This window comes from Motacilla alba, chromosome 3 (genome assembly GCF_015832195.1).
Source record: "Motacilla alba alba isolate MOTALB_02 chromosome 3, Motacilla_alba_V1.0_pri, whole genome shotgun sequence".
NCBI lineage: Eukaryota > Metazoa > Chordata > Aves > Passeriformes > Motacillidae > Motacilla > Motacilla alba.
The window spans coordinates 53,522,360-53,546,335 of NC_052018.1; the positions used below are offsets into that span (position 1 = coordinate 53,522,360).

The 23,976-nt window shown below is 38.1% G+C and overlaps 1 protein-coding gene across 15 annotated transcripts in view; it reads right to left on the minus strand.

The window, feature by feature from the left end:
• PTPRK (protein tyrosine phosphatase receptor type K) overlaps positions 1–23,976 on the minus strand; it is a 382,329-nt gene that overhangs the window by 71,075 nt on the left and 287,278 nt on the right. For all 15 annotated transcript variants that reach the window (XM_038130591.1, XM_038130596.1, XM_038130594.1 and 12 more), the window contains exons 8-12: positions 21,148–21,450; positions 11,537–11,646; positions 10,145–10,346; positions 7,183–7,288; positions 130–403 (exon numbers count right to left, since the gene is read on the minus strand). In XM_038130591.1, coding sequence (XP_037986519.1) covers positions 130–403; positions 7,183–7,288; positions 10,145–10,346; positions 11,537–11,646; positions 21,148–21,450 — 995 coding nt within the window. The remainder of the gene's footprint in view (positions 1–129; positions 404–7,182; positions 7,289–10,144; positions 10,347–11,536; positions 11,647–21,147; positions 21,451–23,976) is intronic.

The window sequence follows — 23,976 nt, forward strand, 5'->3', positions numbered from 1 at the left end:
TGTCACAGCACCAAGGGGATTTCAGCCATGCCACTGCCAACACCTCCCACGTCCGACTCCAGCAGCCCTAGCTGCCATCACAGGCATGTCTTTGCCTCCTTGCAGGAGAAAGGTGTTGTCAGCACTTGCCTTCTCGACGCTGCTCATGGCCTGGAAGTAGATGTTGTAGCCTTTCCGAGGAGCCAGTGGCGGGTTCCAGAAACCTTGGTACGTCCTGTTGTCACCCACAGTAAAGGGGGCTGGCTCTGGCAGGTTTCCTGGGGGCAGCTGAGCAGCAAAGTAATATGGTGAGCCTCCACTAAGGGCAGTCTGATAGGTGACAGGGATTTGGTAGCACTCCATGGCACCAGTTTCTCGCTTTGTTCGGTGCGGATGCAGCTCTTCAACAACAATCTGGTAGGCACTGGTGAGAGAGAGGAATAAAGGACAAAACAGGAGATGGATGCAGAGAAGAAACAAAGGCTGGAAATACAGCAAAGCTATTTATTTCAACTGTTGGAAAGAAGCAGCATCCATTTTTTTTCATGAAAAAACAATACAAATCCATACATGACCTCTTATTATTACTTTCCTTTAATTAATTTATTTTTTTTAAGAAACACAGGAAAATATGTGTTAAACTCCAACAGATTAAACTCTTGGCTGATTGGAAGCAATCTGAAGCTAACATTTTCCTTTGAAACAGTATTAGAGAAAGCTGAGCTTCAAGACCCAACATAATGGCTGCCTCCAGGCTGTGCTTGAAGCACCAATTTGCAGTTGTCATATCATTAGAGACAGAATGTGCTGACAGGCTTCTCCACCTCTTGACCTTGCTGTGGCTTCTATCTTGGCTCAGAGCTATGCAGATCTAAAGTACAAGTGACATGCTGTAATACAAGCACAGATGGACAGAAATCTGTCCATTCCACTGAAATAGACTGCCTCATTCCTTTACAGTTGTCAATGGTAAAATATTATGAATTGCTGAAGCAGAGAGTATTCAGCTCATCAAAACACCACCTCAACCTCCCAATACCTCTGTTGAAATGGATCATGGATTGGTCACTTTTCAAAATCATCTGCTCAAAATAGAACAGGTAATTATAAATCTTTCTTCTTTAGAGGAACTATCTAACTGCAGGATGTTACCAACTCATTATCAGCTTCCTCTGCTTTTCAGAAGTAAAGAATTTACATAGTGAGAGCAGAAGGCAATCCTTCGTTTTATAAGAAAAAAAAGAGGCTTGGGGATTTTAAGGCATGTAGACAAGAAACCTGAAGCTTTTGAATTAAACTGGCAGACTTGTCTGTCCTGGGTTTCTTATAAAGCTTTCTAAACTGAAAAGGTAAAACTAAACCAAGTTCTCAAAGTGTCACTGCATTGCTGCAAGGACTCTGAAAGGCAAAAACCGTCCTCCTCCTTTCAGAATTTGTGCGGCAGCATTAAATTATTTTGTCAATTTTCTCTGCTACTGCTGCCCAGAAAACCCAATAACTGCAGTGGCAGAGATAAAGTATGATACTGAGAGAATGGAAGAAAGAGGAGAAGAAATAAAATAGGAAATTAGTTTCATGTCTTTCCTAAGCTGAAAGAAGATGTTAGCATCCCCTTTTCCTAGCAAGTAAAAATTAAGCAGGAATGCCTCTTTCCTCCATTTCAATGTGCCCAAGAAGAATATATAAAGTCATCTCAGTTTGGAAAGTCCAGCTAGAAAGAAGAATGTAAAAGGAAAAAAAAATAGTCAGACCTGGGGATATTTATTTTTTTTATAAACTGACCATGAACTGAGCTCAGTTATACATCACCTTCTGTAGTAACCTCTATGTATTAACCATCTCCAATTAATGGGGACTGTACCAACAAATCACTTACACAAAACCCCTGTATATCCAGCATATTGCTTTATGCCTCAAAATAAATGTACTAGAAAAAAACCCAAAAACATTGATATTTTAAAAACTTGACAGGATGAAAATATTTGTTAAATTTTTATTTATAATGTCCCAAGGTAAGAAATGACTACTGGCCTTCATTCCCTCCCTGGCCTGGCCCTGGACGCAAGCAGGGTAAAAACACTGTTTCAGAATTGGGCAGACAACCAGCTGGAGAGCCCTGGGACACAAACACCACGTCTCTGCTGCCTGAATTCTGCAGGCTTCTCTCATCAGCTGCCAGTGGTCTGGGACAGACACAAATTCTGCTCTCAGAAGTGACAGAAGAGCAGGAAACTTGTCTGTGACACCCTGGGAGCTTCAAAGGAGAAAGCCAGCAGGGACAGAGGAAGGACAGTGCAATGCCTGCACGTGACAGAGGCAACAGTCCCCTGGAACAGCCTGGTTTGTCACACAGCTCTGAAAATGAGACACACCACAGCTAGCAAATCAACCCCTCTTTCCCCCTCCATTTTATAGAATAAGGGATAAATGTGGTATCTTCATTTTAAGGCATATCTCCTTTTTAAGGGTCAAGTCTCTTTGGAGACCAAAACAAAAAATCAAAGATGAAGGGCATGAGAATCAAAGTGGTTAAAAGTTTCTTTTTATAGCCTTCTTTAAAAGAACACTGATTTTTGAATGAGATACAAAAGGTATGGCAAAATTTTAAGCATAAGACCACAATAAAATGTGATGGTTCTGAAAAACTTTCAAATAAATAATTTATACAAAATATATTCCAAAAATGCTTTTTGGATATGAAAAGCTACATATGAAAAGCTACAATACGTGGAAAATAAGACCAAGATATACATATTGTAGTCATCTACACTTACAGAATAGAAAAATAGCAAATGACAGAAACTGTTTTAAGTCTCCAACAAAGCTTTATTTTTTTTTAATGTAGTTTCACTAAGTACATTTAAATAAGAGATTTGCCAATCCTCTTTAGATAGGTCATCTGGCAGTATTTTTCATGCAGCATTATAGGCTAACAAGACATGGAGGAATACAGTAGTTTACCTCTGGGCCCTTTGTGATACCATCTGTTTAAAGCCATTTACAAAGTACTGCAGTGGCTCCAGAGCAGCACTGGTACTCTATGTGCACACAACAATGTTCGGAAAGGACACCCTGCTGTAACATGTAACGAAACAAGTTACAGCTAAATTTGCAGCTTGAAAAGTGGGGTGTTCACTGGCTGCAAATGTGTTTTGATATCGGGTATAGTGAAAATTTAACTATGTACTCTGCTTATCCCTGCGTCTTTACATATAACTAATCCTAGCTTCAATTATCTTAGGTTTTCTGTACTTTTTTTCTTTTTTGTGCTGGTGAGAATTCAGATATTGAGAGAGCTTTTTTTATGACAGGAGCTGAGGGAATTCCTGCAATAGAATTTTTTCCTTGTCTTTCCATGCAGCAAAGAAGGATTAAAATAGAGAAATAAAGAGACAGGAGTGGAAAGCTTAGATGACAATATTCCTTCTTCTTGATGACTAAAATAAATTCCGAGCTATTCTGAAGAGTAATAAAAATTTCAGAACCTGCTACATAAGTCATCAGGATCATAAAGGCTGAACAGTTGTCTGACACAGCCAGGTAAGCAGAGAAATTTTGAAGATACAGCAGCTGAAAAGCTCCTCAGCTGAAATTTTCCATGAAGAAATTAATTCTTGTGACAAAACTTTTTTTTATTAATTTAAGAAAATCCATAGAGTACATCGCTATTGACTAAGACAATTGCAAACACGTGAAGGAGGTCTCTGACAACATCTTCCTTTTTATCCCTGCCTAAAAATTCAGGCTCTCAAAGAGATATGGCAGAGGTGAATGTTGTTCATACTTTGGCCCTATTCTGACTAGACTTTAAATACCTGCTAGACATTTCTTTCTATGTGTCTAGTGGAGATACATCTTCCTCTCCTTTGACAACACCAGACTAACTGACGAGCCCAAGTTTCAGTCCCAGCTCTAGGAATTCTAATTGACAGTGATTGTTTTAGTTGCTCCCTGCCATGGTGTCCTTAATTAATCTTGCTGCAAAATGAAAACAGCCTAATTCATCTTGAAGAAGTACAAGAAAATCACTTTAATAATAAAAAAAAATAATAAAAATCAATCATTAAAAATTTACTCTGATTCTGATGTACACTCTTTGTAATCCTTATCTGCAGTAGGATTTGAAAACAAAAAATTGTTTTCCTGGTACTCAGTTAGGAACCTTCAGCAAAACTACAGCAACAAATCACATCTTCAAATGAATCACTGAAGCACCATTGATTCTACTGACTGGAATCTCATCCACAAGATTGATGGTGAAACTATGCGCGCTTCAAAGTGAGCCTGAGCCATCCAGCTTTGTCTCCCTTTGCATTTCTGGTTTGTAATTTTGTTTTAAAACTACAGGAGGCCATAAAGAATGCTAGGGATTGCACAATAAAACCTGACAGCGAAGGTATGATTAGAATCATGTTAAAACTGTGACAACTAGGGCAGCCAGGCAGTGTCTTAAAGAAATACTGCACATAGATTATACTTAAGATAAGGAACATCTGATTGCTGAGGGGCTGTGCTGATGGGGAGGCTATGATGGAAATCTGATCAGAGCATAAATCCATTTGTATAAGCAAAAGAGTATCAGACAAAAGTTTTTTCCTTTACCTATTTTTTTTTCTTTTCCTATTATTTTATTTTTTTAACATTAACCTACCGATATGAAATGAAATTACCATCTACAGCTCCGGAGATTACAGGACTGGATAGAAAAAAAAAACTTTTCAAAAAGCCAGCTGTATTCTTCAGGGTCAGGATAAAGAACAGCATCTGAGTCCCTTCTATTCTATCACACCTCCAGGCACGGTGATCCATTTTTCCCCACCTACCTAGTAACACTCATTATGGCAGTAATCCAGCTTCTAGAGGAAACAAAATTGCAGTATGGATGGAGTGAAGCTTCACTAAAATATATCATAAAGTTTAGCAAAATGCATTGAATCAATTCAGAATTTCAGTGTGCTACATTTATCTCCCTATTAAGAAGCTGCTGAAAAGTACCTGACTGCAATATGCATAGCTTCAGAAAAGGTAATAACACCATGCCTTCTGCATTCCCCTGGAGAATGCTTCTCATTCCAAGTAAGGAATAAAACACCTGGTTGATTCTAAGAATAAAGCCCAAGTCTCCAGTTATGGTAAAGAATTTATTTCCTTGGCATCTAGATGTTAGGAACTTGATGTTAGGTTTTAGAAATTAACTGGAGAGGGAAGATGACAGAAAGGAAGGAAGAAAGAAGTAGGCTTTTTTGAGAACACAGTCAAACAACAGTTATTAATACTCTGTGAAACTATCACTATCAAACCATCTATTAACATTTAGTACATAGGTCCTTTCTGCCATTTCTATAGGCCACAGTGACAAGCTCATGCCATTGAACTGAGGATGCTGTGAGGAAAACTGACCGAATAAATGTGAGGTTTACTCTGCAGCAAGTTCTTCATCTGCGAGTACGGAGCAGAGAGACAGAACTTCTTGAGCTAGGGTGAGTCATTTTCTAGCTGCATGAATAATTCTCTAGCCATATCTCATCATGCTACCAGTTCACAAAGGAACCACCCCTCCAGGAGAGAAACCCAGGACCCAAGATTGACCCCCTGAAGAGGTGTGGTGGGATTGAAGGTGGAAGCCTGCTGCTGTCAGCACGGGAGTGCCCTGGAGCAGCTGCTGTAAAGACGATGTGCACCACTGCCATCAGCAGATCCCAGCGGTGTCCAGCAGGCATGCTCTGGGCAAGCATCTGCCTCAGCTCCCTCAGGTGGCCAGACACAAGACTGAAAGGATGTGGCATGGATTATGTGAGAGACAGACATCACATTTCCTAAACAAGGACAGCTTTCATCAGGAACAGCAGCAGGTCATTTGGAAGTCTTTAAAAGCACCTACAAAGGCATACAGTGAAGCAAGTTCAAGCACCTGAAGATTTGGGAGCATTTTCAGACCACAAGTCTGGATTCCACGGCATCAATTTTTTAAAAAATCCATATTTTAAGAATCCAAGTCCTGTACTGAAAGCAGCCCTGTTCCCCAAAAATCCTAGGTTTGCCCCAGAGCAATTTCTCAGAAACAAACGATTTGTGGGATTACAATTTTAAATAGAACACATCAAAATCTCCTATAAAGGGAATGAATCTGGATCATCTTCTATGACAGAATATAAATAAATAACCTGATAATATCAATCATAAGAGTGATTATATGATAAGCACATCAAAATGCATATAGGTATGTGAATCATCCCCCACAACATTCCTGTAAAACATCCATTCCTCTTAATGGAGACAGACTTAAGAGACAGTTAATTTTCCTCTGCTTTTAGGGCTTGGGCACGTGACTTGGCATCAGCTGAGCCTTGATAGCGGACTTAATGTAACACAGAATGAAATGCATTAGCCTGTGTTTCTCTAAAATGTCACAAGGGTAATAGCACGAAAACCTTCTGATGCTCAGCAGCTAATTAACCCCCAATTAGTCAACCCTGCCCCTGAATATTGCTGATGCAGCCACATCAGTAAAATACAAATGGAATCAAATAATATCATAAAATTTTTACACTAACAAGTAGAAGTAAAGATCAGGATGTGGGCCAATCTTTGCAAACAAAATTAAATTATCTCTCAACAGAGAGCAGAAAGGGAAAGACCCCTCAAAGTTAACATAAATGAAACATTTTAATATGATTAGAGGACATGCCAAATAAAATTTAATAGCTTGCTACATGAATCCCAGTAAGAAGCGCTCTCAGAAGAAAAAGGTCAAATAGTTTGTATTCATCACTATTATGCTCCCATTTCCCCACAGCTTACAATTTTCCAATCACATACATATGCTATAGAGTAGCTGACTTTGAAGCACTGGAGTGGAAGTGTTATTTTGAAATCTACCTTCTGACAAACACCTTTCAGCATCATATTTCAGAGGCACTGTGAGAAAGTAAAATGAAATTATAATGGCTAGAAGGTGGTTCTGGGGACCTTATATCAAACAGGTCAGGTAGCTGAATGATTCAGGTCATGACTATCTTTTAAAAAAAAAACCCTGCCAACCCCAGATTTTTTTAATTACACATCTATTGGCAAGCCAGGTGTAGGTAAGAAAAAAAAATAGTGATGTTAAATGAATGTCACTCAGAAATGAACAGCTCTATATATAACGACACAACAAATATTCAACTAAAAAATTAACTCTTCTTGGTTTATTTTTTTTACCTGATAGGTGCACCTTTGGCCTGTGCAGGTCTCAAGAGTACAGTTATTGTAGTAGCAGTTTCATTGAGAGATGCATCCACTCCTTCATAGTCTGGTAAAGTGGGAGCTGATTAATGTTGAGCAGGAAGGAAAAGAACAAGAAACAAATCAGTGAAAACATTTAGATTTTTTCTGAGGTTGTGGCTGCTTGGATATAAAACAAAGGCACAACCTTTATCAGCCATGTGAGTATTTTTAAACAGTTTTTCCAGTCAGGCACAGTCTTTTACTGTGGCATGTATGGGATTTAATGAACTATTGATAACACTGTCCCTAACCACTTCCGATCAAATCATGACACCTCTCAACTTGAAGCAGTTTTATTCAAGAAGGAGAGAAAGGGAGGAGGTGACTGACAAGAAACCCTAAACTACAATAAAACCCACATTTTTTGCTGCAATTTTTCTACTCTGCAAATGCCAACAGTCACCACGTCAAAGACCCAGCTTCTACCATCTGCCTTGAACAATTTAAGAACCTTTCATATTTCCTCTTGAACAACAATGCTAATATCAACCAGTGTGCAGGAAAATTTGACTTATATAGACATGCATCTGTGGGCGAGAACTGGATCAGGGAATCCATTCCCATGCCCATTCCTATGGATGGCCAAGCCGCTCATTAATCAGCTTCAAAACCACTATGAAAGAACAAAATCAAAGTCAAAACCAGAAGTAGTTCAGGAATTGATGCACTAATGGGCTGTCAGACTGTCACGCCTTCATGGCAGCAATATTTGTTGTGGGTGGGATGGCTGGTGTTGGCAATTACTTCAACCATCCACCTTTAATCTGCTCCCTGTTACAGTCCTCACTGGTAATACTGTTACTGACTTCAGCCCTAGTGCAAGGAAAGAAACAGGATTTTCTGCAAATCAGAAAAGAATAGATTTCTAACAATTACTAATTTTTCATATGTTTGAAAACTATCTGCATGTTTGTGGTTTTTTTAAATACGTGGCTGTATCATTATAAAATCATTAATGAAGCATGTATATTTCAAAATGAACTTTCAAAAAAAGATGTTTCCTAGCAGGACATGAATCATTTGAGTCATTTATAATTTTACAGTACTATATCAATAGATAGAAGAGCCCTGAAAGATTAAAAGCCTTGCTTCATTAGTCCTAGATCCTAGATGAACACAAAACCTGCTCTTATTTCAGGAAATAATATTTTATAGAATTAATGTTCATTTAATGTTAATTTTAAAATTACTGCTTACACCATGTTCACTAGAATCACAGTAACCACTTGTAAGCTTAGTTAAAAGGAATAATTTCAGCCCTCATTAAACTAAAGTTAGCATTTTCTGAAACATGCATCACTCCATATAAAGTACCAGTCATGCAGAATAGAACTGGACAAAAGTTCAGCATAAAGCAAGATAGAAAGAAGAACAGACTGAAGTTCAGATACAAGGGGTGTCACAGTCTGCCTTTGAGCTTTCCTAGCATTAACCACATCTTGCCAACTAACAAGATACATACTCTGTCTAGAAAGTTGTGCTATACTGGATTCTGGACAAAATTCCTGAAATTTCTGTGTGGAAAAAGAGGGCATATCTGAAGAAGCCTGAATTCACATTAGTTTTAAATAATCCAAACACGTTGAGGAACTTTTTTTTTCTCAAAATACTGAAATATCATACATGCTAGCAAGATATATACCTCTTTTCTTCCCCTTCTACAAAGAGGTTAGAAGACAAGTATGCACATACCATAATATCTGAAAATTTATGAACTAGAATTTGTTGTGAAGAAACCCTCGAAACAATCTGAGTAAAAGATCAGACTTCAAAACAATCTAATAGCTATGTAAACAGAACAGAACACATTGTTTGGTGGTTTTTGGTGCATTGCTTGGGTTGTTTTGAAGGGACAGGGGTAGGAGGAGTGCTAGTGCTTATGTGCTGGGGTGGAATTCCACAAACTGTTCCAGTTAGCCATGACAACTACAGCATTTCATTTGCTGCACAATTCAAGGAGATCTACCTTGAATTTTCTCTCATTTTGATTTATGCGTGTGTTTTCATGTACTGTGAGGAGACTACGTGAACTGTATCCCACAAAAATCATAGGTGCATGCATTCCATTACATTATTAGCTTCTTTTACAGGACAATCTGAGTTTCATGACAGATAATGAGGAAAATATCCTGCTTTGTGTTGTTTAAATTTGTAAATGGCTGACTTCTTTGATCTTTGCCAAGCTCTAAAGTCACCATGTCACAAAATCAAGTTTCTCTGAATATAGCATTGACTTATCTTCCACTATCAACTGCAAAAGCCACTATCTTATTTTTTGAGAATAACATTGAAATTTAAGAAAATAAAAATACCAAAACATTTCATTTGACATAACTGTCTTCTAGAGTTTACAGTGCATTATTAAGACAAAAAATGTCAAAGTTGGTGCCCTGCAATAAATTAATAAAGGCACAAGGAAGCAGACCTATGTGAATCTGGCAAAAGAAATTCACACATTGTCCCAACTGACCTGACCCTGTTACAGCTGTGTGCTGCTAAGTAGTGTCACCTTCAGTAAGTCAGTAATTTTCTGCACCTGACTTCACTAACCTGCAAAACAGATGCAGTTCTTAGTGACCTGTGGAGTGTTTGCAGGCCTAATTAATTAAGGTTTACACAGCACTTGAAAATCTTTGGATGAAAGTACTGGACTACACAAAAAAACCACTTCACAACTACAGCTGAACAATTTGCACCTCATGCAAAGATTTATCCCTGAGCGTATGCTACCCTGTGGTGAGCATACCCAGAAGCATCTTTAGTAACATAATTTCTTAACATGGTAGGACTTTGTGTGGGGGCTTTCTTAAGCATTTCACAATTTCTTGAGTCATACAAAAATATTCACAAGACATTTCCCCCCTTCCCTGTCTTTTCTTTATGCTGTTGTTTTTACCTGAGATATTGGTTGTTACATTGATGGTAGTTGCTGGTCCAAACCCTTTGATGGTGCTTGCACGTATGAAGAACTGGTAAGTGGTTCCAGGGTGCAGGTGAGAGAAGATGTGGTGTGTGCTGTTCCACAGCTTAGATACTGTCTGTGGAGGTCCTGCCACTGGAACTGCGGGATCAAATGACTGTATACTGCTATAGCTCACCTGGGGAAACAATTTTTGCAACAAGTCTTAAAAGTTTTGACACAAGGGATTTAGGTTAGCTTGACTGGAAAGGAAAGAAAAGAGACATGCTCATCTAGCTACCTATTTATCTTGGGGATACCACAGAATCACAAAATCATTTAGGCTGGAGAAGATCCTTAACATCATTGATTCCAACGATTAACCCAACAGTGCCAAGTCCAGCACCTAACCAATAAGGATTTCGTGTGCACTATTGAAGAGTTTGCCTTTCAAGTAAGGCTAGGCAGGCACCCTTCCTCATTACTGTTGGATGACGCACTCCCTTGCTGGTTATAGAATCACCTTCGAACACTGTGAGTTTCACAATTTGATTTCTCTGTAGCTGCTCTCTCAGGGCTAATGTCACTGTTATTCCACTGCCTTTTGCATCTGTTTCCAACTAAAACTTAAGGAAGCATTTATCTGTTTTAATCCCATTCATAATCAATCATTCATAATCAACTGCTTTTACATAGCTTATGTATGGAAAATTTCACTGTTACATTCCTCTGAGGAAAAGTCAGCAAATGGCTGAGTGGGGTTGAGCTGCATACCTGGTTTAACACACAGTATTTAGTGAATTTAGTCTACAGTAAATTAATAAATAAATAGATTTTTAAGGGTTTTTTTTTTGGTTTGTTAGTTTGCCTTCCAATAATTCACTAATACGCAAAATTATATCTTTTGTTCCTTTAAAAGAAGAATGCTGGAAAGTGTGGTGTTTGTTGCTCAAATCAGGTTACCTGCTAACCTCCTGTGGAGGTCCCCAGAAGGCTCATATAGTAAATACACTTTAAACAGAATTTATATGGAGGTTTTCTTAAAAGGTGATATCTAAAAATCTAACAAAGCTAAAAAAACATTGCTCCAAATTTCATTACCATCTCACTTTTCTCGTAACCTTTGCTTCCAATGAAGAAAATTCTGCAGATCATGGCCGTCATGGCTTTGGAATGGTATATAGTAACAATAAAATATATTTAAAGCAGTTGACAGGGATGGACAGTCATATGCACCATCATTACAAATTGTGAGTATCCAACCGCTACAGAAAATCATGTATTCAGTAAATGAAAGGAGCTTAAAGAGCATAAACACCCAGTGTCAGCCACCTCTCCTGATGCACCTCCCTAGCCCCATCCTGTGCTTGTTAGGTGTTTAATGATTACCTCATACTGAGTAATGATGCCATTTGGATCCACAGGTTCCTTCCAGTTGAGGAAGATCTTATCTTCAAAAGGAGTTCCTTTCACTGATTTGGCAGGTATAGGGCCCGGCACTACAAACAAAATGTAAGTTTAAAAAATAGGAAATTCAAGAGACAGGAAAACTAAAGAGATGACAGAACATCCTATTAAAACCAAAAAGTGAGCATGGGTCTATTTTTATTACTATTCATTTGCATGCAAAAGGCAGTGTGTGAAAAAGCACTTCAAAGTGTATTTTGTCATTTGCAGTGCAGAGAGAGCATGAAGTTGAAACATTAACGTTATCCCCACATACCGTTTTCAAAACTCCATGCAAAGTCAAATTGTCTCAGTATAGCCAGGGGAAACAGTTCAAGCTCGATTACAACTTCAGGGAACATCACTGAACTCTGTAATATGCGTATCTTAGGACAAGGGCTACACGGTTCTAAAATTCTTTTAAATGGAAAAAATCAAAGGCAAGGCAGAGTTTCTGTTACACAGCTTCTTCCAAAGGAGACAAATTCTTACAAAACAGTTTTCAATCACATCTTCTTATGATTTGTTGTTTTAAAACAAATTCTCATTTAAAAGAGAGGGCTGAACACGGGGAAACACACCAGCAGCTCAGCTGCCATTTCTTTCAGCCTTTGACCTCCTCTTGTGCAGAAGGATCAAGACTGCTTACTTTAAATCTTTCCAATAAGAGATGTTTTCAAAGCTTTGAACTGAACAACACCAAGATCACCCTACTTTCTTTTTTTTTTTTTAAACTGAACCAATATCCCTGGTGTAATAACAAGGCTGAAATGTCACCTCAGGCCTTTTTGCCCAAGTGATTCACAGCACCTGGTAATACCATCAACACTGGGCAAAAGCATTTAGTTATCTCCCATTACAGCTTACAAGATATTTTTACCTACATATACAATTCCTTTTTATCAGAGCAGCTCACCTAGATTTGAACGCACACATGCTGAAAGAAGGGGGTGAGCATAAGGGACCGCCTGGAGAAACTCTGAGCCCAATGAAACACCTTCCTCCTCAAAGAGACAAAGTTGTTCAAATTTGCAGTCTTTCGATCTAAAATGTCATTTCTATTTAATATATTGACATATATTTCTGTCTCCTTCTAATAAGCCTATTTTCTCCAATGCAACTTTCAGTGAGCCTTACGCATGACACTCCTTGGATATTCATTATGCATGACACTCCTTGGATATTGAAGTTTTACAAAGAGCAAAAATAAATTAAAATCCAATGGATCAAAGGAAGCGCCAGGTGCAGTGCTAGCAGCAGGAAAGAGCGAGTGGTCTCTCACATCAGTGAAATTTACTTCAGTCTACATGCAAACTATAAATGATCTGACCCTTGGTACAAGCAACATAACTTGGCACGTTAATAATAAATTTAAATAGTCAAAAAAGTCCAGAAGTAAATAGGTGAGAGCTTCGCAGAACACCTTCATTAACTGTCATAAGAAGGCTTAGGAGAAGTTAACTAAAATCACAGGCTGGTGCTTTTCTTCAGGGTCCCAGGACATACCAGGCAGTGGATGAAGGCTGACATGCAGTGACAGCCCCTCTGTGCTGTTTGTGTCATTGAGAGACTTCTTGTAGGCAATGTTTCATTTTTCATGGGAATCCCCTATAGTATTTCCTTACATCTCAAAAGAGGTATGAATGTACCCTGCTGCACATGACATTTTTCTTGGGAGATGCATGCATGATTTTTTGTGTGTGCATGTATATCTGTGTTTGGGAAAGGACATGGGTATGCACCAGGGCATGCGCACAGTGTATGAAATTTGACGTTAAACCACATCAAAGTATGTGAGGTTAAAAGAAAACAGACATGATTGCTCAAAAATATGCAAATTACTTTCTGTGCGGTGCTTTAAAAAAGAAATGTTTCATATTCAGATGAAACTGGGTGTAGGGCCCTACATTTGATTTTTGCATAAATCCTCCTACACCTTTGGTTTAAACACCAAGGTGGGAGAAGCCTCTAGGCTCATCTCATTCCATGACTTGTCTCTTCTCCTGCAATACAAAGTTTGATGCTTAAGGCAGCAGAAGCAATGTTAAAGTGACTGGAATTACGTGATCCCAGTTAGTTTCATGCTTCTCTTCCCCCTGGCATGGGATGGGTACAAGAACAGAAGCTATCACAGTAATGAACAGCTGGCTTGGAATCCCAGTTCAAAGAGGTCATAAAGAAAAAGAAAGCAAGCATCCAGAGAAAGAGTACAGTAATTCCTACAAACCTCATCCACAAATTCATAAAAATTAATGTTGGAATTTAAACTTAAATAATTTGAGAACTCAACTGGAATTAAAAAAAAATAAATAAATAAAAGTTCAAGTGCCCAGAAAAAGGAATATAAATTAAGAATAGTTTGAAGGACACATTTTGATGGTCTGAAGTTATTTTTTCTTTTTCATTTTCCAGTTTAGCCACAGTAAAAAAAGTCTTTTAATTGCACTGCTTAACCAAAAGGGTAAAGGGAGTGAGGAGAGAGAGAGAAAAGCAGGAGTAAGATAATTTTCTTAAAGAATAGAATATATTCAGGTTAGTCAAAAGGATTCCTTAGCATCCTTGTTTGTTCTTTTATGTCTTTGTTATTAGATCAGTATTTGTTACAAACAGAAATTTTAAAAAGGCCAAAATTAGTAAAAAATCCCTAAACTAGCAAAAAAACCCCACCAACAAAAGAACAACAGCAAGGTAACCTGTTGGTAACACTACCCTGAAGACTCAAACTGCATTTCTCCATGTAGGCAGACATTGCTGTCTATTCCCTGCAAGTCCTGCAACTAAGGACCTCAGAAATGCCTTAAACTTCACCTTTCCCAAAGAGTGTTAAGAACCTTCCCTTTTGTAGTGGATTGACCTTGGCTGGATGCTAAGTGCCCATCAAACTGCTCTCTCACACCCCTTCCCAGCAGGACAGAGGAGAGAAAATAATATGGAAAACAATTAGTGGGCTGAGATAAGGCAGATTACTAAAGAGGGAAAAAAATCCAAAAAAGCAAAAGTTTGCACATGCATAAGCAAAGGGGAACATTTAATCTCTACTTCCCACCAGTGAGCAGTGTTCAGACACTTCTCAGGAAGCAGGGCTTCAGCATGTGCTCCATGCTGTTGCTCCAGAACGCAAAAATTGTAAAATAAAGAATTCCCCCCATTCCTTCTCCCTTCCTCAGCTTTTACATCTGAGCTGACATCATATGGCACAGAATAGCCCATTGGTTAATTTGGGTCATCTTGCATGGCTGTGTCTCTTCCCAGGTTCTTCCCCACTCCCAGCCCCTTGCTGGGGGGAAAATCTTGGGAGTCAGCAGCGATGCGGTGCCAGCCGTGCCCAGCAGCAGCCAGAACCCTGTGGTGTTATCAGCACCTTCCTGGGTACCAATGCAAAGCACAGCACTGTGAGGGCTGCTGAGGGAAAATGAGCCCCAGCTCAGCCAGACCCAATACACCTTTCTATGATATTTAGCAAGGACTTGGATCAAAACTAGCCAGGTAAATGTCATCCCTGTGTTGATAATAGCTTTCAGAAAACTCCTCACAAACAGCAGCAAAGGCTTTCTGCAGGCTTGTGTGAGCATTTCCAGAAGCTCCATCACCCAGCACACTTTTGCTGGCATCCCAGCTCCCATTCTTTTCCTACACGAGCTCTCACTCTTTCCTTTGGACTTCCACACAGTTTACACTTAAATCAAAACACACAAGACTATTACAAGTGTGTTACTTGACATTATCATCTGAATCATTCAAAAAGTATAAGTAGCTTCTAGAGGAGTAGAACTCAGACCTTTTGGCCTCTGCACCCACTCTTGAAAAAGATTCTGATCTGCTGACCTTGTGAAGTGGGACCCCACCATCTCTCAGTGACAGCAACAGTAAACACACTTTCTTTCCCATGAATTATTCTATGCTAAACTTCCAACAAGTCAGGATTTACACTTTTCTGAAGAAGTGAAATAATTTAGGTGGGTTTAACTATATGGAGATCAGAAAAAAAATTTTCAATTTAAGCAAAAACAAACCAAAACAAGCAAAACAACAGTAAAAAAGTATACAAACATAAAATGCATGTATATGAAAAAGTAAGACAAAACAAATTCAAAGGGAATCTCGGCAAGGTTTTATAGTGCAAACAACACAAGCTCTTCTTTCATGATTTACATGCATCTCCAGAACTCTTTTAATAAAACTATATATTCATATAGTGAATAGCTGATAATCTTTTCTTCTATATGCATGTGGGATGATGGACTTTATAAATACTATGCATAATGAAAGTACAAACCATCAATCTGACATTACACCAATTCATTTTAGACCAATATATTTGCATCAAATTATGTCACAGTCACAAATAAATTGTTATTCACAAATAGTGTCACTTAAATGTTGTTCTACATGGACTTAACAGGAAATTTATATTACAATACATTACTTCTGGAAAAACAATGTATTAACTGACACCAACCACTATAAAAATGAATTTATACTGCTTCAGTTTTCCTGCTACAAAATAATGAAAGTGCATGTAAACAGAGTATTTTTATTATTATTATTATACTCTGTGAAAGCCATGCACAGAATTACTATGCTCTGTGGCAAAAGTTATGTGCAGAAATATATAGGGTTATATTGGGAAAAATTCCTTTGTTGTAATCAAAAAGGGCAGCAGATTAGCAGCAATCTTACAGCCTTTGTCTCAAAGTAGATGCTCATTTTCAGGAGATGGTGACAGTTAATCTCTCCTACTGGTCAAATGTTACCAGAAACTATAAAATGGTTCACCTTTCCATTGGCTTTTTCTGAGGGATTTGCCATTTTTACTTTACACTTTACTACAGCTGGAGACCAAGTTTTAAATAAAAGTAAATTTTGTCTATTGGAAAGGAAAAAACAAAACCAGAATTGCTCTTACTGGTGTTTACCATAAGAGCATTTGCAGAAAAGGTGGTGACAAAAAATTATTTCTTTGGAAATCCTCAAAGTTGGACTATTTGAAGTAAAGAAAAAAAATATTGAATATTATTGGGAAAAAAACCTGATTTTATATTGACAGTGGTGTACATGCTCCACTTGACATCTCCTTTCCAGCCCCAGTGTCATAGTTTAACCTCAGCCAGCAACTAAGCTCCACCCAGCCAGTTGCTCACTCCTCCCTCAGCAGCTGAAAGGTGCAGAAAACAATGAAGAAAATAATAAGAATAGCAATGATAAAAGATTTAGAATGTATGTAACAAATTCTGTGCATTGCAATTGCTCACCACTGACAGACTGATGCCCAGCTGTTTCCCCAGCTGTGAACCCTGGCCAGGTTTCTCCCCAGTTTATACACTGAGCATGATGTTCCGTGGTATGCAACGTCATTGTGGCCTGTTTAGGTCAGTGTGCTGGCTGCATCCCCTCCCAGCTTCTTGTGCCTTCTTGCTGGCAGGGTGTGAGAAGCTGAAAAGTCTTCAACTCAGTATAAACACTACTTAGGAACAACTAAAACATCAGTGTTTTATCAACATCATTCTCATCCTAAATCCAAACCTCAGGACTGTACCAGCTACTAGGCAGAAAATTAACTCTATCCCAGCTGAAGTCAGGACACACATTTAGACAGTATGCAAAGCATTTCACTCTTCCTCTTTTTTTGTCTTCTAATTATAACATTTCCTCTTCCTCTGCTCTTCCCCAGAGTGGTAAGCCTGCTGGAGCTCTTCCAGGAACATGAGTAATGATTGGACAGTTGGTGTCTTAACCCTGCCTCATAGCTCTCAATATCTCTGCATGGAGCAGAATGAGCCACAGCCTCCAAAAGATCAGGGGACCTCATTTGTGTCCAATGAGCACATGCTTTGCCCCAGACCAAAGCTCTCTGATACTTTAAGCCCCAAAATGGATACTTCTCTTCCAAGTGATCCTTTTCAATTAGTTGTTTGCCTACTGTTACATGACACACTCCTTTACTGGTTATAAAATCACCTTCGAATACTTTGAGCTTCACAATTTGCTTTCTCTGTGGCTGCTCTCTCAGGGCTAATGTCACTACTCCTGTTAATCCACTGCCTTTTGCATCTGTTTCCAATTAAAAATTAAGGAAGCATTTATCTGCTTTAATCCCATTCATCCACTGCTTTTACAAAGGGTCCCTCTGAGTTGGCAGCGCTCTAGTCAACAGGCAGCTCCAAGAACATGTGCACGCTGATGATTCATGCTAAGTGATAAATTCACTGCTGGTTATTGTACTTTGTCTCAAAGTGCCAAACACTGTCTTTGCCCAGCATGTATGCAGCCCCAGGTTGCATGAGCCTTCCTCTACTTCCTTTATCAAATTCTTCAAACAGTGTACATCTTCTGTACAAGCCATGAAAAGCACTGAGTCCCTGCCATAGCACAGATAATGCCAAGTGCCTGTGTACTCAGAAGAGCTTTTTCCAAACCTAAGTAGCTGTGTGGTTTCTCCCCAAAGTGAAAGATGTTTAGCTTTTAAAACACACACAAATTTCCCTGTTTTCATCCTCTTTTCACAAAACTTGTTAAACAGTGTCTCATTCAGGGGTTTTATTTTTACATGGAATGCAACTTCCTGGAAGTACTAAAATATACTTTAAAGATTAATTCCATCTTCCCATGCTAAATAGAAATACTGAAACTACCAAGTATTCAGATCTAGCTCTGGTCAATAGAAAGATTGTTTTCAGACTGTCATGGTATTCCTGGGCTTTTGCTGTCTTGCAGATATTGAATTACAAGCTATTAAAACTTTTCTCATTGGTCAGCCATGGCTCCAAAGATCTGAATCTCAGCTTTTGAATCTTACCTCATTCTTCTACTAATTGCTTCTTGAGTTAATTCTGTTCCAGGTATCATATGCAACTGAGTTACCATTCAGCATTCTGACAGATCTGACCATTTCTGAAAGACCCCCAGCTCAGCTGCACAGCCTTACATAAACATGAGCCTTTGTGAAAGACAAACAGAGATCCTCTCCCTGTCTCACAGAAGAGCCTTGTAAAAGTCCAAAGTCCTCTGCTTTTAGAAAATCCTAGAAGTTCAGAAAAGTGTAAAGATCCTTGCAGAAGGGAGGAATTGACATAAAAAGTGTAGTGAGATGAAAGGAAAATTAAAACATAACAAAAACAACTGAAGACACGAAAGGGACAGCTTGGAAGCATGGGGAAGTATGAGAAAAAACAGAAGATGAGGGCAAAATGGTAGAGGGGAAGGGAGACAGGAAAACATGATGTAGGCATCTCAAACTCCAAGAGTCTATGAAGTTTTTGCTTGTTTAGCAGTACCTTGTGAAAAAAAACCAAAACAAAACAACACCATTGGAAAGAATCCCACACTACAGAAAAACTAAAAAAAATTAATTATCAGTTGTCATCTGAAGTATTCAAGGTTTCTACTTATGAAAAGTATACAACATGAGTGCACAGTTTCAGATAAACATGTCATCAGGGACTACTTCTAACTAATGTTATTTGCAAAAATGCAGAGCCACACTCTATTTCCTCTATATTCCTTCTCCAAAATGAATCACTGATAATGTCTCCATGATATAATTAAAATTATGCTTACACTAGAAACCTGCAAAAACCATGAAGACAACGCAGCTTCATCTGACCACATGTGAAATGTAGGGCACAGAATCACACACATAATTGGACTTCTCATCTTCTTAGTCCAAGTTCTACTTTAGGCTTCAAACTGTGATTGGAAATAGTTTCAGATACTTGATCACTCAGATTGAAACTAAATTAGCATTGTACACAAGCAGTCAGCTACAGGATTTAGTTTTCTATTGCTATGAGAGCTCAAGGAAAGACTCAGGTGTGAACCTCTTAGTATTGTACACTGTCTGCAAGCCCCGAACTTTGAAGTCATGGCACACAGACTTTCAATCAACCAGTAACACAAAATTAAAATCTCATTTTTTTTTTCACAGAGTAAAGTTCACAGGAGGCTATTTTCAGGTCACGAGCATTATTACCACCAGCACAACTAAATATAGATACCTTTTGAAATGTATTAGTTCCCCTGTGAAAACAACATCTGCTTCAAACAGTGTACCATGGCAACTTCTGTTCACTGGGTGAGGCATCTTCTATACTACGCTACTTGTGACACCAAAGCCAACTCAGCTCGAGTTCACTGACAGCACACTGGTGTGTTAGCTTGAGACCAAAACCTGCCTTATGTGCACCATCTTCCAAGAAAAATCCACAACAAAACTGGGAGACAAAGTTTTCATTTGACTCTGCTCCTGTACTGACACAGTGACCATCTGCCATCTCCACACATAGAACAAGACAAAGGTTTCCATTGGAAACCCAGGGAAAAAGGAAAAGAAATCCATTTTCCATGGACTTAAACAATATCACTACTACTCTTTTTAAGTTCAAGGAAAGTAGCAACTACACAGTACTTGTCAGTAAGTCTTCATATGATGCATCTATGTGTCTATAGTTTTCTACAGCTCCTCATATTCTACCTATTTGAATTTTTTTTTCTTTTTATTGCAACAGGAAATATATTCCTCTTCTATTTCTAATAAAATTGAAAATATATGGAAAAACAGCACTACCAGACTCTAGCTCTGATTGTTACATAAAGCTATATTTCCCATTCATTTATTCTTCAGGCAAGTAAACACGCTACCTTTTTAAATTTTACCTTTTTGTTTATCTACATTCTTACATCAATCCAAGTATTCTATTTATGTTACCAGTAGAAGTATCTATTTAAATTTTGCTGTTGTTGGTATTTTCACAAAAATGTAAACATAAGAAAAAGAAACAAAAGTTGTTTTTGTTACCACGTTTTAAATATTATTAAGGAAAAGTATAATTTTTTATTTTCATATCTTTGATACCAAGATTCATAGCCTAACTTCTGAATGTGTCACTCTTAGCACGTCTACCTCTATTGTTTATTTTTTCACAACTGAGGTAAATTCAACTGTCTTGTTGAAACTTTGTTGAAAGCATTTTAAAGAGGAATCACAGAATCTCTGGAGTTGGAAAGGACCCATACAGATCACTGAGTTAATTCCCAAGTTGTCAAAATAATACTTTAATTTGATAGGGGGCTTTCAAATAGTTAATAGATACTGTATTCTGAGATGTGCAACATAAATTTTTGTTCAAATATATTTGCTTTAGAAATTTAAAATCGTAAATTGAGTCTTTAAGCACTGAACTCAATATTTAGATTTTATTTACAGGATTAATTTTCAAATACTACGCCTAATACTGTGAAGAAGTCTAACACCACCATGTGTTTCTCATCACCTGCATTAATACAGTATTTGAAAGACTGGGAAACCATGCCGCTTTTTCTGGAGAGAGAGACACACAGAGAGACATCCAGTTTGACTTGTGCTGCATGGACAGTTTTGGCTACATATGCAGTGTGACAGCTATGATACTTTCATAGCTGCCATTTTGGGGCTAATTAATACATTGATAGAAGAGAACTTCCATCCTTCATGATACATATTGTAACACACAAAGTCACTTCCTTCCACCTGCCTAGACTGGACTTGGATGTAATTTCCATAAGAACGTTTAACTTACCATCTTCATCTGTCTGGATAATGGTCTCCTCGCTTTCCTTCCTCCCTTCTGGGTTGGTTAAGATCATCTTGAGGCTGACATTTGTGTAGGGAGGCAAACGATCCACAACGTGCTGAGGTGCTTTGGGGTCCATGTCCAAGCAGTCTGCTTTGCTCTCGTTGTGTCCACAGAAGTAGTGGTAGCATATAGTGACATTGAAAGTATGGCAACGAGTGATGTTGTAACCCAGAGATTCCCAGTCCACAGCGATGTGTCTGGCCTGGATCTCAGCAATCTTCAGTGTTTTCGGTGTTCTCATAGGTTCTAGAAGAGAGAGCATAATGAAAAAACAATGTTAACATTCTTCATCTGGCACTGAACTGTAGCTGGTAGATGGTGCATTCAGGAATGTGAGAGTTAAGGAAGCACTCAACAAACAGGCAAGTATCATCCTTTGCACAGGAGGAGAAAACACTGCTTAAATTTTTTTACTTCATTTCTCTTTGTCCTGTCTTTGCTGGCTTTATTCAGTGATGGACACAGCAATAGTGAGAAAAAGAATAGTTAATTATCAGCAGAGCAATTCAAAGCAATTGAGAACACAAGCAACAGATGCAAGAAGAGTGACCAAAAGGCCACCCAGCTGTCACTACTGGCTTCCCTTCTTAATTTCCCCCTTACTCTTTTCCTTTTTTCACCTGCGTAAATTAGATAATACATCATAATGGTAAAGAGTGAACATTTACTACATCATGATTTATCATGTCACCAAGCAATGCTGTATACTAATTATACTAATTACCTTACTAAACTAGCAGTTACAAAAACGATGCAGATATTAATTAGTGTTTATTATTTTAGTAATGAAGCTCTTCATTCAAGCAAAACCCCTCAGAAATAGCACAAAAAAGTGCTTTGGGATATTCGCGTTGTATCCCGATGCCTTCAAAACCCCAAAACCATGACTACTCTGAGCAAGTAATCTCTGACCTGCTCCCCAAGATCAGCTGCTCTCCCCATGTGCATCTCCACCAGCAGAGTACGTGATGCTCCCCAAGCTGTCATCAATCTTTCGCTGTCTCTCCAGTGCATTCATTCCTCATGCAAGAGTAACTTTTATCGTTGAACTTAATTAAAACGATTACACAATGAAAATCATGACCATGTCTGTATATACAAGAGTTTCACTGAAAATATACCCTGCTAGTACATGCTTCCTCACCAGAGAAAATAAAGACTGTGATTGATACAGCTTCAGCCTTGTGTCCTTGCTGGTTTAAGGTCAAAACAGTCAAGACTGTTCAAGGAAGTTGAAGGATTTCTCTTTCTGAGTATAACTTCTTTGTAACTTGCATGAGATCCAATGAGGCAAAAACCAGCCAAAAGCACAGATGGTATATTGAAATAAGGAAATGTGAATCAGTGTAATGTATTCAGCATGCAGTTTGCCAGACAAACTGCAAACATTTAGTTTCAAACATCAAAACAATGGAATTCTAAATATAACATAAAGGTATTCCTAGCAACATGATGAATGTTAAGGATTAAAAATTACACCTATTTGTTGTCATGATGTATCCTTTCTTCATTTTGAACAAGCACATATATTACCTTTGCTATTAAGTTTCTTTATCATATATACAGTGAAAAATGCAATTAAATAAGACGACTTCCTGGGTAGTAGCTCTCTGAACACACTGTGCTGTAACAATAGACATTTGAAACTGAAAGATAGCATTGAAAAGGTCCTTGAGAGATAAGAGACTTGACGAGAAGGAGAAAAAACAGGGTTTTATAGAGAAAACAGTGCCTGGTGCTTTAGCAAGTAGAGAGAGGTGTGAGGTGGTCATTGAAAGAAAAAAAGTACCAACACAGTAGATCCACTGAAGGAGCTGACAAGGGTCTTCAAAGAATGAGTAATCCCTCGGCTACTGCAAGCACTTGGGGAAAAACTAAACACACTCAAGTGCCACAAAGAGAACTGTTAAGACAAATACATACATACATAAATATATATATATGTGTGTGTATATATATACATATATGTATATATACACATTATATATATACATGATGTATATATACATATACAAAATCAGCCCTTTTCTCATATGAATGACAGTGTAAAACTTATACATACTCTGATTCAGAATTTGAGGCTTAGAAGAGTAAACATATCCTTCAAGGAAATGTGTTAAAGGCTAAGTTTTCCTTCTGAAATGGAAAGATTTTTCTCATTTTAGTAATTTCATCTTTTTTCTCCTGCTCTAGTTTGTGCTTGCAACCACTCCCACTAGAGATGGAATTAAAACCTGAATTCAAAATTTATTGGAATTAAAACAACGTAACACCTGGTGCCTGACCATGAAGTCTGAAAACTATTAATGTTTGAAGCCAACCAATCAGTAACAGAAAACTTTTTCATCTTGCATCTCTCATGACAAGACTTAGGCTGCATTTACATTATGCTGCATAGCACTTTAAAGAGAGAAGAAGAAAAAAAGCTTTGTTAAACTTAAAGAAAAATTATTTTACAATTCTATGCAAATTTTACAAATGTGTCACAGCATCAGAGGAGATACTGAAAAGCATCCTTTATTCACCTGTCAAAAAGGAAAGAATGAAAGACAGAGTGTGATCTCACTTTCTCACAACTATTCCCTTCTTTGGCAGAAATTAAACAACTTCTGCAATATTGAGATGGTAATTAAAGTCTGCAGAGTCTCTCAACAGCTTTAGTAAACTCTGCCAACTGTCCCACTGCTCCTAAAACGATGCTTTAAAAACACAATTTTACTCTTTCTTCTGGGCAATATTCATCTTGGGAATCTCTAGAGGTAAAGACCAATT